Source organism: Sturnira hondurensis, unplaced genomic scaffold (assembly GCF_014824575.4).
Source record: "Sturnira hondurensis isolate 20B ecotype Veracruz unplaced genomic scaffold, ASM1482457v3 Scaffold0002840, whole genome shotgun sequence".
Lineage (NCBI taxonomy): Eukaryota > Metazoa > Chordata > Mammalia > Chiroptera > Phyllostomidae > Sturnira > Sturnira hondurensis.
The window spans coordinates 10366002-10382251 of NW_028075471.1; the positions used below are offsets into that span (position 1 = coordinate 10366002).

Consider the following 16250-nt stretch of genomic DNA (forward strand, 5'->3'; position numbering starts at 1 on the left):
GAAAGGGGATGTGGTGTAAGACCAGATCCAAGAGGACAGCAAGGGCCACATGACACTGGCCTGTACTCTGAGGGCAGTGGTGGCTGCTGAGGGTTTTAGATAGAGGAGCCATGTGCCCTGGTGTACAATTTAGGGTAAGACAATCATCTTGTATGGCAATTTTATGCTGGTGTTTCCCCAGTGGTATTTTAAGTGAAAGAAGAGTTCCATGGTCATCCCAGAAGTAAGGTAGTTTCCTTCCTTCCTTCTCTTCCTTCTCTTCCTTCTCTCCCTCCCTCCCTCCCTCCCTCCCGTCCTTCCCTTCCCTCCTTCCTTCCCCAAGGATATGTTTATCAATTTTAGAGAGAAAACATTAATCTGTATGCACCTGGACTGGGGATCAAACCCACAGCTTAGTATATGTTCTAAGGGGGAATCCAACCTACAACCCTTTGGTATGTGGGACGATGCTGTAACTAACTGAGCTACCTGGCCAGGGCTATAATTTTTTTCTTGCTGGAAGACTTTTCAGACCCTGTTAATGGGCACTTTCCATTGTAATCTTAAAGCAGGAGATGTCATGTATAATATGGAATCTCCCCCAAGCTCTTTTGACCTGGGAACCCCTTTTAGGATAGCATCTTGGGGAATCAGTGTTGGAGGAGTGTACCTACTTTGGGAAACATTAAGCATTGCTAAAGGGAGGTGGCCAGTATTCCATGGGACAACCTAAGTCCCCATTTGGGCATCATTTACTAGTGCCTCCCTGAATGGAGTTTGCCATTCTTGGTTTCCTAGTAAAGTCAGAGGAAGCCAGAGAGCTCAGGTAGTCCACAATTTAAAGAACTGTCTCCATGATCATTAATAGGACTTGTATTTGTTCACTTAGAAAACCAGAACCAGTCCTGGTCAGTGTGGCTCAGTGGATTGAGCACCAGCCTATGAACCAAAAGGTCGCCAATTTGATCCCCAGTGAAGGGCACATGTCTGGATTGCAGGCCAGGTCCCCCATTGGGGGTGCTCTCCCATTGATGTTTCTCTCCCTCTTTTTCTCCCTTCTTTCCCCTTTCTCTGAAAATAAGTAAAATAAAAAATCTTAAAAAAAAAAAAAAAGAAAGAGAGGGAGAAGAGAGAAAAGAAAGAAAACCAGAGCCAAAGTAATGTCACTCTGTTTTTCTCTTCCATATTCCTTCCTCCTTACGAAATAAGAGACTCCTCTTCCTTTACGGAGGAACATTATCTCTGTCCAGAAACACACTCAGGGCGGTGGTTTATAGAGATTATGGGGGTGTCTCTAGAAAACCCTAATGTACACAAAATCTCAGCTTATTTCTTTACACTACCTGGTGGGACTTGGAGAGCTCATCAGTCTCACTAAACTATGGATTTTTGTACTTCTGCAAGTTCAGAGGAGTCCTCAGAATGTTTTATCTTCATTATATTGGTAAGTGGTTTATGGCCAGCAGTTTGGGTGAAGCTTTCAGTTCCTAGTGGCTTGTATGGAGAGTTTTTCCTCTTTTGTTGCAAACTTGTGAAGCAGGATTATGAATTGGAGTTCGTTCTTTCTCTCTCGCTCTCCACCTCCCAGTTTTCCCACCCTCCACAGACAGAAACATTTTTTACCATTTGCTTTTGCATCTTCACAGAATTCATTTGTGCAAACACAGGCCAATGTGATGACATGTCCCTTCTGTCTATTCTTTTTATGAAAGGTAATGAATGATTTAAAAGAGCTTGTTAAAGAGAAACCAGTAATGTAGTCCAGAGAGATCCACAACCCTCACCCGCCCCAGGGTTTTTTCATTTCCTAGGAGTTGGTCCAACAGCCTGGTCTTTAGGCTCTGACTTTCTCAGCCACCTGGTGGCTTTGAGAAGCCATTGCACCCAGTGAGCAGGAGCTCCAGTACTTCATTGAGAGCTGGGCTCTCTAAAGGTGCTGGTGCCCACAAACTCATCTGGGCTCTTTTTGAGAGTCAGATCCTGGTGAAGTATGCCTGGACTGGGGCCTAGGGACTCAGCATTCCTCCTAAGCCCTCAGGTAGCATCAGTGGTCGTCCTCCACGGGAGTCCAGGGATAAGCTAGAAGCCAGCTTCTCAATCTTGGGCTCACATTGGAGTCTCCTGGAGAGATTTAGAAATTACTAATGTCTGGGCCCCACTCCCCAGTGACTCTGGTGTCTGATGCAGCCAAGATTAAGAAGCACTGACTTAGGGCCATAGCCAACACTCTTGAATGGGAGTTTTAAAGTTGCTGCAAACACCTTCAGTAATTAATTCCTTTTACTATTTACTATAGTTCCTCTTTAAAAGCATGTGGAAAAGCACTTTGGCAGGAGTCTGGGCCAACTTTCTCACTGGAAAGATGAGGAACTGGAGTCCCAGCTGGCGTGGTGACTGGCTCGGCCCGGGCAGCCCCACGCCATCAGGAGCAGAGCAGCCTTGGTGCTGCCCTTCCAGCCAGGCCACTTTCAGTTTGGCCACCTCTCAGTTAACTTTGCCATGGAGTTTTTGGAATTTTGATGGCGCATTTTAAAATCAGAGCTTAGATGAAAGGAGACTTCCCTGTTTTGACTATTGAAATGGCTCCCCATCCCAAAATAAATACCTTGCCCAGGCATTATTAACAGAATACACTGTTTCAACACTACTACTGGAAGTCCCCTGAAATTTGGGGCTTCATTCCTTTATCCAGTCATTCAGGTTGATGGCGATGAGCCCACAGTTGTTACTAATTAGCTGTGCCTTTCCTTCTTTATCACTCACTAATTCACTCAATGTTTAAGTGCCTTCAAGTGTTCCAAGCAGTCTGCTGGGCTCTGCTCTTACGGTGTTGAATAAGCTGTGGATTGCTCTGTCTGCAAAGAAGTTAGACAGTGATCGATAGTCTTACAGTAAAACCACTGAGTCTTGCATAGTCCAGGGACTGGGCAGGGTTAGTCCATGGATGGTCAGGACAGACTTCTTAAGAAAGATGATGAACTGAAACTGAAGGGTGAGCAGAAGTTGAAGTAACAGTGTTCTGGGAAGGAGATATACTGGGTCTTATATATCGTGGTCTATTCTCGGAATGATGGACAGCTGAAAGCAGGGCAATGGGCGGCAGGGGGTGAAGCTGGGTGGTAGCAGCTGGACGGCACATGGGACCTGGCAGACGGTTACCCTGAGAGTCCAGGGAAGGCCTTAGAGAGCTTGCAGGAGAAGAGTGACCGAATTGGCTCTGTGTTTCAGTGATTCCTCTGACAGTGCCAGAGGGAAGGGGTGTGTGTGTCCCTGTGCAAGTGTCTATAAATTGCTCTGCTACAAGTGACTCACTGCTCTCTCCTCTCTGCAGGAAAATCCCACCAGTGTCCAGTGTCACATCCCCCGTCTCTACACGTGTTCCTCACCGGACAAACTCAGTGCCGACGTCACAATGTGGGGTCAGCTGCCTGGCAGCAGCCACTGTGTCTACATCCCCAGTCCTGCTCTCATCCACCTGCATCTCCCCAAACAGCAAATCGGTACCAGCTCATGGAACCACCCTAAATGCACAGCCTGCCACGTCCGGAGCGATGGATCCTGTGTGGAGTATGCAATCCAGACAAGTGTCCTCCTCCTCCTCATCCCCTTCCACGCCTTCTGGCCTTTCCTCAGTCCCCTCCTCTCCTATGTCCAGGAAACCTCAGAAGTTGAAATCCAGCAAGTCTTTAAGACCCAAGGAGTCTTCTGGTAATAGCACTAACTGTCACAACACCAGTAGCAGTACCAGCGGCACCTCAGGAAAGAAACGCAAAACCAGTTCTCCACTGTTAGTTCACTCTTCTTCCTCCTCCGCCTCCTCCTCTTCTTCTCATTCCATGGAGTCTTTTAAGAAAAACTGTGTGGCTCACTCTGGGCCTCCCTACCCTTCCATGCTAACATCTTCCCATGGCATGGGCCTCAACTGCATGGCAAATAAAGCGAACTCAGTGAGTGTCCGGCACGAGCAGTCAGGGAGGGCTGCCCCTGGAGGGAGCCCTGCTGAGTCCATCAAGCGGATGAGTGTGATGGTGAACAGTGGCGACTCTACGCTTTCCCTTGGCCCGTTCATCCACCAGTCCAGTGAACTGCCCATCAACTCCCATAGCAGTTACTCACACTCACACACTCCTCTAGACAAACTCATAGGAAAGAAAAGAAAGTGCTCACCTGGCTCAAGTGGCATCAGCAACAACAGCAGCAAACCCACAAAAGTTGCCAAATTGCCAGCCATGAACAACATCCACGTGAAACACATGGGCACCAGCCCAGGGACACAAGGACTGACGAACAGTTCCTTCCTTCATCAGGTAGGAAATGGGCTGTAAGCCTTTTCTGGGATGCTAACCCCTCTCCCTTGACATCTTTTGCCAGCTTGGACATCTCTGTGATTGGGTTGGTTGGTTTGCCTATAAACAGATGTCCAGCTTTCTGGTATTTTAACAAAAGGAAGAGTTCACGGCCATCCAAAGATAAGATAGGCTCCTCTTTGCCAAAATTTCTTATGACCTGGGGGATGCCCCTGGGTCAGGAAGCCAGAGCAGTGCATTTTAGCAGGTAGGGCTATGGAAACCATCCCACATGACAGCAGAATCCCTTCCCACAACCAGCGAGTATAGTCCCCCGGGGACCACATTCATTTGCGATGTTGTCCAGGGAAGAGGCAGGCTGTTTCCTGGAGAGCAAGAAGAAAGCTGGGCCAAAATCCAACTGATCTAGAAAGGGATGATGTACATTTTAAAAAGAAAGTGCTTTTAATGTTTTTCCAGCAGAGAATTTCATATTTTCTGGTTACCTCTCTTTGTATGTTTTCACCTCCATTTTCTAGAGAGGCAGGAAAAACAGCATAAGCATGGGCGTAGCAGAAGACTAAAATCTCCCAAGTTAACAGATTAAAAAGAAATCTGTGGTGCATTTGTACAGAAGTGGCTAAGTGGGTGTCAGATTCTTAATTTACCATGTCTTTCTCACTAATGCTGTGTCTGTCTTTTGCCCACTCCTCCATCTGTTACTATTTTCTCCTGACCTTCTCTCCTTCAGCCGGTTCTTCCAGCTCCCCTTTGCTCTAACTTCCAGCTCATCTCTCATCTTGTTATTTCATTCATCAGGATGTCTCCTCACCTTGCTTACGAAAAGGAATTTCAGCAGCATCACTCCTGAGCCCAGATTTAAAATGTGAGGCTCTTTTTGTTTGTTTGTTTTTGTCCTTCCTCAGCGTCAGAACCTAATTCAAATGCCAGGTTAGGACCTTTTCAGAAAATACCAAAGAGTTTCTTATTGTGATATAATTTTCCTCTAATATCTGAGTGAATTAATACCCAGTGCCAAATGTCTGGGGAAATAATTATCCATGAATTTAAATAGCAGCTGCTTAAATTCTTTTATTTGAGCCTCCAACACATATGAGTTCTTTGTATATTGTTTGACTCTTTGAGCAGGAGGTTCCTGGACAGGTGAAAATTTACTTTTATTTCTTGGTTTGTAATTACTGATTGTATGTAGTATTTGAGAAGCATAAAAATGCAGTGCAAACCCCACAAGAAATGATGTACCTTTCCTTTAAAACTCCCTTCTGAATATACTTTCCTGATTTTACGTGAACCCTGCAGTAGGGTTATTCCATTGTGTAGTGATGCCTGCTTTTTATTGCTGAATACAGTATGCCTTCATTTAGTTGTGGCTGCAGACTTCACAGCCCACAGGTAACAAAGGAGAGGAAGAGGCTGGGCAGGCACAGTAAAGAGTAGCAGTGCCTATGGACAGTTGGGGAGTAGAACTCCCATATGCTGCTCCCACAAACTTGTTACCATTTTCAAGGAGAAACTGCAGATCCAGACTTGCATGAGAAATTTGGCCACTTTTTAAAGCTATTTATTTTTTTTACATGTTTTGTCTTTTTAATCTAATATAGCCCACACAGGCTAAGTTTGGGTTATGAGCTAACAATTTCTCACCTCTGATTTCCACCACTGGGGGAGCTATGTCCCACTGGGACAAACAGTTTAAGTTTCCATTCTTCTCTTTAAAATTAGTTTTAACAAGTTTGTATTTGAGAATGATTTCTTTCATGGAATGGAATACTTTTTATTATGCTGCACAAAACCTAGGGGGACCTATAGCTAGAAATCAGAGGATCTGTGAACCCCCAACAAAGTGTTGTATGTTTCATGTCTATGTCATCCACTGCAAAAGGGATCCCGTAGCTTTCACCCAAATCTAAGAGACCCCATGACCCCAAAATACTTTTCTTTAAAGCATTCTTTATGCTGCTCTTAGAAAAGTAGGGATCCCAACTTGCTGTTCTTCATGGAACCGACTTTAAAATAGAGATAGCTGACCTGTTTGAAGCTCCCTAGACTAGGGAATGAGTGCAGTGGGGCATGCTGTGAAGTTCAGGAGATGGGGCTGGGTAGTCTGTTCATGGCCAGAGTTCCCTCTCCCCGAGCATGGAAACTGCTTTGGGTGTGAGTTTTCACACGTGTAGAGGCTAGCCTGTTGACCTTGTTCAGTTTTCAGTTGACAACCTGCAGTACCTTCAAGGAAAAAAAAAAGTCAATAAATAAAACCAAAAGGCAAACATGAACTTTTTCTCTAAGCTAGAAACCCAGCCTGCATCTCTTCTAGACTGTTTTTTAAAAAGTCAGCCTTATAGAATGATTGTGCCCAAAGCAATGAAGGCTTTTGAAAGCCAAGGCCAAATTCTTCAGCTGGCTGCTCCTGGCATCACCCTGTCAGTGAAGACTTTAGAGACCTGTGGCCTTGGAATGTTCTTGCTTAGCATCAGAGTAGTGCAGGTAGTATACTACTGCTCACTTACCTTTTCATTGTTTCCCTACCCCCTCTTTTTTGAAAGCCAAAGACACGTCCCTGACAACTGAAAATAGCATGGGGAGGAATAATCTGGACACTTTCGACGACAAGTTACACCTCCACTCAGCACTCTGGACTCCAAGATGCCTTTGAGTCTGTTTTCCCAACCTCCTGTGGGCCTCAAAGATAGAGATCTGCCGGGCAGTTGTTTTAACCAGGATTTCCCTGAAGCTTTGTCTGTAGCAGTGAGTATTCGTAAAGGACACTGGATCAAGTTCAGCCACCAAATTGCTTCTATCAGTGTTAAAGTGGTCTGGACTGCTTGTTACCAATCTGTGAGACATGTTTGTTTTGTTTTTTAACTCGCAGTATATCACGGAGCCACTCTTCAAGTAGATTGGCTGGGTTGAAAGAGTGTTTTGGCAAGAACGTTACTGTAGAATTTTCTCCCTTCCTCCTCTCTCCACCCCAGTTCTTCTTACACTGTCTTCTGCAGGTCACTGTCGAGAGTTAAGGTGTCACCTGCTAGATAGCTGACCTGGTTAAGGCTCCCTAAACTAGGGAATGAGTGCAGTGGGACATGCTGTGAAGCCTAGGACACAGGGCTGGGTAGTCTGTTCATGGCCAGAGTTCCCTCTCCCCGAGCATGGGAACTGCTTGGGGTGTGAGTTTTCACACGTGTAGGGGCTAGCCTGTTGACCTTGTTCATTCTAGCAGGTAGGCACCTTGACTGGAAACACCTTCCAGAGGGGAGACAGGGCTCTACCCTGAGCAGCCCTCTGGAGAAGGGAATCTATCATTAGGTTTTTAGAGCCATGTTTCAGGAATGGAATATGGGTGTTAGTGCAAGACACTACGACAGACTAGCCTGTATTTTTCCCAGCATTTTGCAAGTCATTTAGGATAAGAAGCTGTCAAAAGTTTCAAAGTTACAGACTGGTTTAAAGCTACTGATGCCCAGAGAGCACGTATATACCATTTTAGAAGCTTACTTTTCATGGTACAAAAGCAATTCTGTGTGATTTACAAAAAAGAAGAAAACTAGTTTGATGATGGAAAGCCAAAATTTTGAAGAGTGGTGGATAAAAACCAATATAAGGGAAAATTTTTTCCAAGATTTCCAAAGAGGTGGAATTTTTCTATCCTTTTAAGTCTTTAATGTTAAACAGTATGGCAGATTGGGTTGGTTGCCCTGCCCAGTCCTCTATTTTCAAAAAACTTACCTTTGTAAATTATATCCTAATTACCTTAGGATATAGTTTACATCCTAAATTATCAGGAGGTAGCAGAAACTGTCATTCACAAAGTCATTAATATACTTAAATATTTCCGAGGCACTCTCCGTGCTCTAGTCTCCAACTCCCTCTGAACACTGTCCTGCACTAAGGGTAAATTCCTGCTTTGAGCACCCCCCGTGCTATGTGTGTGCATTGCCCCTCCCGCCATTACAGATGTTTATTTGGTTGCCACTGGGGTAGGGAGCAGGCACCTGGGGAGGGAGGGGAGGGAGTTTATACAGGTACCCATGAAGAGGTGATGGATACACATCTAGTATTTCCCCGACGCACCCTCTTTTCTTGGGATTCATGCCAGCCATCTTTCTAAGAGAGTTTTGGAGACTCTCCAGGGTATTTTTTTCTAGTACTCCACCCCAACAGAAGGAGCTTAATATGTTAACACATCATTGCTTGAAAAGGAGTTTGGGGGATAAGTTGGAGCTTTTTAACAGGTCATTCACTGGTCACAGCTCCTGAAACAAGAACCAGGCACATGTTCTTCGAAGAACACACAGAGTTGCTGAACACAGGATAAATTTCCCAGGGCTCTAGTGACCACCCTGGGCAGGGCCTGGGCAGGGCCAGTCAGTACATCCTCTCTTCCCTGCAGTTCTTGGGTTACTTCAGTTTCAGGGAATTTCAAGTCAACAGCAGGTGGAATGAATAAATACTTGGTTATCAGCCTAATAATGTGAATTGCTACAGAATTAATCTTATGTAAGAAAAATTTTTTATGCGGATACTTTAGCTATAAATTGATGTAAAATACTGATTTTTTTAAAAAGGGGAGAACAGTATCTTGTGCACTTATTATGCAATCAATCAGTAAATGTTTTTAAAATGATACTGTAGGAGTGCTCAGTAAGGAGAGAGCCTGGGTGGGCTGGTTTGGTGTAGTTCGGAGACATCGGTCTGGTTGCTCCATCCCAGTGGACAGAGAAGAAGGAGGTAAGTGGGAATCAGAACGTATTCAGTTGATCCCTCGGTGACAAGTGCAATGGGCTATGGGTAGAATTTCTTTTCAGAGCCAAGGGGAATTGATGGTTATAAATGAAGTTGCTTTTAGCAATGGAGTTTATAGACAGATCATGTTGTTCCGAAAGATGTGAATAGGATCCACAATAGCAAGTTGGTTTAGAATAATGTAGCTATATCTAGATTAGCGGTATTGATTATTTAATTTCGTTAGCTGAGGTTTTAATTGGATTTTATTATGTCTCCCGGTAGTACAAAGAGCATTGGGATTAGGAAATTAGCCATTTTGGATTCTGCCTGCCACAAACAGACATATTCTAAACAGTGCTATTAAATTTTAGACTGTTCAAATATTTTATTTTCTCCTACAACGACTTTTTATTATGATGGACAATTAAGACCGTTTAAAACATGAGAATACAAGTATTTTTTTTAATTAAATTAACTTGCAAAAACCAAATTTGCAGTGGTTGGGTTGTTTCTAGACAGACTTTGGTATCAATTTAAAACCAAGATAATTTTTATATTCTTTCCAATAGAATTTCATGACAACTCCTGCAGTTTTCTTAACCTTAAAAAAAAGTGCTGCAATGATGAACAAAGAATTATAGAAAACCTACTTTTGTACCTTTATTTTGGAATTTCTTGTTCTATTATAAATATGGAAGTATCCCTATCTCAGAAGACATATTTTGTTAAAAATGAATTGTACATATTTAAATATGTATTTTTGCACAGGTCTTTTTTTCTGATATCCTGTTTTGGTACAATTGAGATCATCTAGTATTTATTTATTAATTAATAAAAGTAAATACCTTTTTATAATTTGAAGTGGTTCACTGCCAAGCCAATAGTTCTAGAACCTGCCTCCTTTACAGTTTAAGGGATGCCTCCGTTCTGTGAAAGTCTTTTTTGTCCCTTTAGCGTCTCGGGAGTGGATTCATACAGATGAAGTGGGCATTGCTTCTCCCTAGTTGCCTGATTTCTTTATAGACAGCATGTAACTAAGTGACACACTGCTTTTCTTTTGTTTTATGTGAGAGAGTGTATGTGCGTGTGCCTGTGTATTTGTGTGTGTACCCTCTGAGCACATGTGTGTTGGTATGTGATGTGGTTTAAAACTAATGGAAAAAAACTGAAAGTGCCTGAACCTAATTTTAAGCATAGACAGATTCTCTTTAAAAAGACTTGAATGTTCAGTGGAACTTTTGGAGTTTGCTTTTTCCACCTAAATACTGTTTCTAAAAATTTAGGGAAGGAGTTGAAAACCACCAGTGCTGGTAATTTTATAAGGTGTTTTAAAATTAAGGCTTTTTGGTTCATAGTAATTCAACTGATGATGGATTGCCCAGTGGCACCAAGGGTTACAAATGTTTCTGTCAGCCAGCGGTGTACATGATGTTTTCTGTTTTGTTATTCTCTCATAAAATACTGAGTTTCAAATCAAATATTTAAAATTTTTGTATTCCAAAAATATAATACAAAGTACCTCTGAAAACATTGAAAAAAATGTATAATTCGAAAATGTAATTTATAAAGGCAGCTGTCTTCCTGCAAGAGTTCTGTTGCCAAGGAATTTCTTAGTATCTTTCATTCTGTCCTGGGGAAAATGTTGAGCTTTAGAAGATGATTGTTAAAAGTTTCATTGTTTAGAAGAAAATAATGATTTTTACATGTTGTGCAAAACATTTTACATTCTCAGATCATTTAAATGAGCACTACATACTGTCAGTGTGAATGTAGGGGCTTGAAAGCATTTTGCTGGGATTTTTTGTTTTTGTTTTGTTTTGTTTTGTTTTTGGAGCTTGGTTATAAAAGCAACCTCCTGTGTTAAAGTGTGTGAATAGTTTGATAATTTGTACACATAATCAAGAGCATCTCAGCTGGACTTTGTGTTGGCTGCTGTATAGAACATGAACAAATGTCAAGGGATAGAAAATTACTTTGGATATTTAAAAGAGAAGAAATATATAGTCTATTTGTTTTGTAACAAGTTTCTGTAAATAAAATAATTTATACTATTTATAAGAAAAAGTTGTGCTTTGCTTTATGAGAAATTAGTCTGTGGAACAAACATGTTACTAAACGGGCAATAAAATTAGGACTTCTCAATAAATAAGGTTGGCTGCATTGAACTATTTTACATGTTTCTGCCTCGTTGTGATTCCGAGCTCCTTTTGATGTAGTCTTTTATTCATTTTTGTCATCAAACACCCTTGTGAAGCACCTTCCTTTAGTTCCCTTTCTCTAAAAGCTAGGTGTTTCTGTGGTCCTAGGATGTTTCCATTCTTGGGTACGGATCTTTGCCTTGGATAAATTAATAACTGTAAACAGTGAACACTACTGCTTCTTGCCCTGCAGGTTTGTCAACACAGGGGAGTTGATAGATTGAGAAACACATTCTACTTGTACTTGTTTATATGTAAATTTGATGGCGCATGGTCGGTTTTGATTTAGAGGTGAGGGTTTTTTTTTTAAGATTTTATTTATTTATTTTTAGAGGTGAAGGGAAAGAGAGAGAGAGAGAAATATCAATGTATGGTTGCTTCTCATGGGTCCCCTGTTGGGAACTGGCCTGCAACCCAGGCATGTGCCCTGACTGGGAATTGAACCGTGGTTATTTGGTCACTTATAATTTAATACTTTTTTAAATTCCCCATCACATAAGACCTTTCAATAACTGTGTAGGACAGAATCTACATGTAAGAAACTTGGGACAAAAGTCAGTTACAAAGCTGTTGTAATAATCCAGGTGGGAATTTTTAAGGTTCCAAAACTAAGGTGGTGACCACGGGGGTGAAGAGGGGACCTGCTGCAGAGACCTTTTAAAGGTAGGACCAACAGGCTTAAGGTCTAATCATGTTAAATGTTAAAGGGAAGAGTGGGTCTCAGAGATAATGTACAGATTTATAGCTTGGCCAAACTGGTTGATGAGCTTTGAGTGAAATACATGATATGGTGACAGAGAAGGAAAAAACAGTGAAATTGAGTTACCGGTAGGAAATTGAAGTTTAGTAGCCAGTGACTGTGTGTACAGTCTTGATGGAGCTTTAGAGGCAGGTTTGAAGCTGTAAAACAATTGTAGGGTTGTCTTTCACTTTTAGATGGAAGTGAATGAGTTTGCAAAGGTAAATTATTCAATTTGGCTTATTATTGTTAAAAATAATGCTTATCTAATTGAGTCCCTATTGTACCAAGCATTTTACATAATGCTAGTAGGTAGCATTACCAGGCTGTGAATTCTGGTCTGTCATGTCAGTGGCTCTTAACCTTTTTAGAGTTCTCAGTGTTTAATCAAGTAGGGACAAATCCTCATTTTGAAAAGAAAATCTGCAAATGCCCTGGCCAATTGTCTCTGTTGTAGCATTGTCCCAGACACCGCAGGTCACAGGTTCGCTTCCCAGTCAGGGCACATACCTAGGTTGTGGGTGCCATGTCTTCAGAGCATGTATGGGAAGAAGCCGATTGCCGTTTCTTTCTGTCTCTCTCCCCGCCTCCCTCCACCCCTTCCTTTTCTCTAAAGTCGGTAAACATATCCTAGGGGGAGGATTTTTTTATAAACCTACAGTTTGGAGGGCAGAGGGAACAAATAAAGAGGAGGAAGCTTTACATTCGCCCCTCGCCCATAGGTTTTCCAAACCTGTTGTAGGTTGACTAAAATGTTCTGAATGTATGATTTTAAACTCAGGTCTCTTTATACAAGGAAACTAATGGCAGTCTTAACTAGTGAAGAATTATGGCTGAAAAGCTTATTCTTTTGAGTCCCAAACTTGGTCCAAGAAAACATAATCTGATTGTAGGACCTGACGAGTCAATCCCGAGTTGCACTTTCAATACCCCTGCCCTGTTGGCTCTGTGTTTCCATTTCCTTCCCTGAGAAAAGGATGATACATGGTCCAAGATGGAGAGGTCAGGCTTACATCTTTCCCCTAATGTCTAATATCCCTCCTCCTGCACCATTGAATTGCTGCTTGATGAGCAGAAGTCAAGTGTGCAAGGCTTATCTGCGTTGATCATTCACAAGAAAACCTTTTTTTCTGTCACAGATTCTGAGAATCACATGAAAGAAGTTACAGATTCTCTCTGACAAAAGCATGTAACAGAGAAAAGCTCCACCCCTGACTTCTTGTTCAAGTCTGTTTTTTCCCCAAAGCCTTCAGGTCGATAGCTCCTGCTCGGTCTCACATATAGACATGCTAATCATTCTGCTAGTGGCTTGAATTTAACAGAAACAGTCCTTTACTAGTAAGTGCCTCTCCTAAGGAGATAAGGGAAGTATGTTAAAAAATAATGATCGTTTATCAAAGATTTGCAGGAACCTTGTGACAGGACTCATCAGTTAGAGTCAGCGGACTAAGAACAAAGTTTCACAATCTTGCTCAGAATTCCTGCCGGTGCCCAGATGTCTGTGACATCAGTTACCACCCGTCCCTCCCTTTGACCCCTCCCATTGACATAAAAGAAACCTGAATTTCTGTATTTTCTTAATATGATTCTTTAGGACACTAGTTCTCCATCTTCTTGGCTTGCTGGCTTTCTGAATAAAGTTGCTTTCCCTTCCCCAGTACATTGTCATCACAGGCACAGGCACCGCATTTTATCTTTCATTTCCAGGATTTTACACACTTGAAGCCCATCCTACATGGCCCAGAGAGAGGAAAGCCTGAAAGGAAAGCCTGAAGAAGAGAGTATTTGGTTGAAGACAGACAGGGAACCAGTATAAAGAGTGAAAAATCACATCAGGGATAGAACAAAGATGGTTTAGTTAGAAGTTGAGACAACTGACTCCATCATAATTATCAACCCACTTAGATAATAGGTTGGTTTTGTCTTTTGTCCTGCTTTCCCCAGGATAAGTGGAACAGCAGATACTGGTTGAATGGAAAAGTTACAAGAACTTATCCAGGAAGATTGCCAAAAATTAAAGAGTATGTGTGAGGGTGTGGCTAACGTGGATATTTAAGGAATGGACTGGAAGCTGCTGTTTCAGATCTAGGCAGGCTCTCTCAAGACCAGTCTTGTGATCCTTCTTCCAGGTAACTTGTATGTGATTAGACAAGTCAAGTGATTTGTTCAAGGTCGTGGAGCAAAGTCCATGTTCAACTTAATACGCGGCCAGTATTGAAGAGGGGCTAACGTATGAGGCAGATCTAGGCACCAGCGTCATGACAGTGGCATAGCACTTTTAGGAACAGGTCAAGGGGTATAGGGTCAAGAGTGGACAATGGCCAGGAGAGGAAACTGTGCTGCTTCTTGGCCCAAAGTTCCTGAGGTGTGTATGAACAAGCAGCCTCTAACCTAGAGGGTTTTGAGAAAAGCAGAATCCTCAAAAATAAAATATTTAGTTTTATCAGCATTGGTACTCCAGGTAATTGCAGATGCTTGGGGGGAAAGTCTCTGGTAACCTCTAAGAGGGTTGAGGAAGTTGTCAGGGCACCACCTACTGGCAGTCTTGGCTAAGTGGTCAGTTCCCCAAGGCAGTCTCACATTCGTGTTACATGATAGCTCAATTGAAGGCTGATCATTCACTAGCAAATTGCCCCTTTTATATCCAACCTGTACAAGGAAACTTACACCACTATGAGAGAGATCTGATGATAAAGGGGGAAGCTCTTCCCCCTTGACCATGTACTTCAAGGTTACAGTGTCCTGGACCAAACTGTTAACAATTTCTTGATATCTTTTGTAGATCTCCAGAAACACAAGAATAATGCAAACCTGTGGCTCTATGACTTTGAAGCCCAAACCGTGATTATTAGAGCTTTTCCTACTTTCCATATAGGGATTCAACTTTACTCCTCCATTGCTATCAGGGAGGTATTGAGGTTTGTTACTAACAACTGAGAGTTTGATAGCATTAAGTGAGGGGTTATCGCCCCTGCCCCCTCCCATTTCCCATAATCATGGGAACAGATAATATTTCAAGTATCAGCTATCAATCCTTTTTAAAAAAATTGGTTAAAAACAGTATCCAGGATTAATGTGGAATTATGCAATAGATTTGCTAACAATCAGTAATCTATCAACCACTATTAATGATTGGTTAGATTACAAAGGACTAATCATGTTCAGTCATAAAATCATACATGTATTGCAGTGTATGTGCTCAGTGAGCAAATGAGATAGGTATCCTTTTAGTCCTTTGGTTCAGGTAAAGTTAGGTATAGATACCTAATAACAAGAAATGGTTTTTAGACAGTATTTCCATTCCTAAAATTCTACTAGTTAGTACATTAAAAATGGACCAAAAGCTGTTCTAATATAGGAAATAGATTACCATAATTTGGTATGGCTTTCAAATATTTCTTCATCTCTTACTGAATAGATAAAATTGATGCACAAATTTTACTAAGAAAATTTGTATTAATGCTTTACAAAATAATTACAAAAGATAATTCTTTCCAGTGACTCCATGTCATACTAGGACAGTGTATTATAAATGATACGGCTTTATAAAAATGATAAGATTAAATTTCCAACTTTGATTTTTTTTATTCACCAATACTGAAAGGGAACTAAACACAATGAAGTGTTTAGCTCTATATCACTTAGTAAATAAATATCATTTGATATTTTCATATTGTGCCCTTCATGACTAAAACCAGAAAATTATGGAAGCTACCAGAAGTAGGATGAAGGTCAAGAATTCTTTGGCTAGATTCTCCTAGAAAACTAATGCAGGAAGATGACCATCAACTCCATGTGCACAGTATGGGGGTCAGTGTGGGAAAAGCAAACTCATCTTCTGGTGGGGCCACCCAGGCAGGAATGTAAAATACCGACGGCAGGCTCAGTAAGCTACATGCTGCAGAACGCATGTAGCCTTTTCAGTTGACTGGGAATACAAGCCCAAAGTAAGCTTCATCTGTCATTTTTCCAGTGTCAGTGGGTAGGTGACTTTTTAATTATCTTTCAATTTTTATGTGGTGACCATAAATTCTTTTCTTGAAAACATCTTGGCAGAGGGATAGTTGCAGTGCATAGGTGACCAGTTTGCAACCTTGTAGCATCAGGAAGCCACCTTTAGCATCCTGACTTGCTTTAGTTCTCAGCCCTTTGTATCCCCAACTGTGGGAAATAAGGATCTGGACCAAGAATTTTTTTGGCAGGCCTTTTATCAGGTTTGAAATACTCTAGCAAAAAGCAGAGAACCATGTTTGTTGTTAGCACAACAAACAAATTTGTTTTTAAAATGAAGATCAAGTATATAAA

General features: G+C 41.8%; 1 protein-coding gene across 7 annotated transcripts in view; it reads left to right on the forward strand.

Moving 5' to 3' along the window:
• The window catches only part of ATXN7 (ataxin 7), a 147025-nt gene extending 139164 nt beyond the window's left edge, over positions 1-7861 (forward strand). For 6 of the 7 annotated variants that reach the window (XM_037040867.1, XM_037040871.1, XM_037040868.1 and 3 more), the window contains 3 exons: positions 3311-4286; positions 5085-5151; positions 6830-7861. In XM_037040867.1, coding sequence (XP_036896762.1) covers positions 3311-4286; positions 5085-5151; positions 6830-6939 — 1153 coding nt within the window. In that variant the 3' untranslated portion in view covers positions 6940-7861. The remainder of the gene's footprint in view (positions 1-3310; positions 4287-5084; positions 5152-6829) is intronic. The other variant, XM_037040872.1, reaches the window with a different exon arrangement.
• Positions 7862-16250: the final 8389 nt, after the last annotated feature.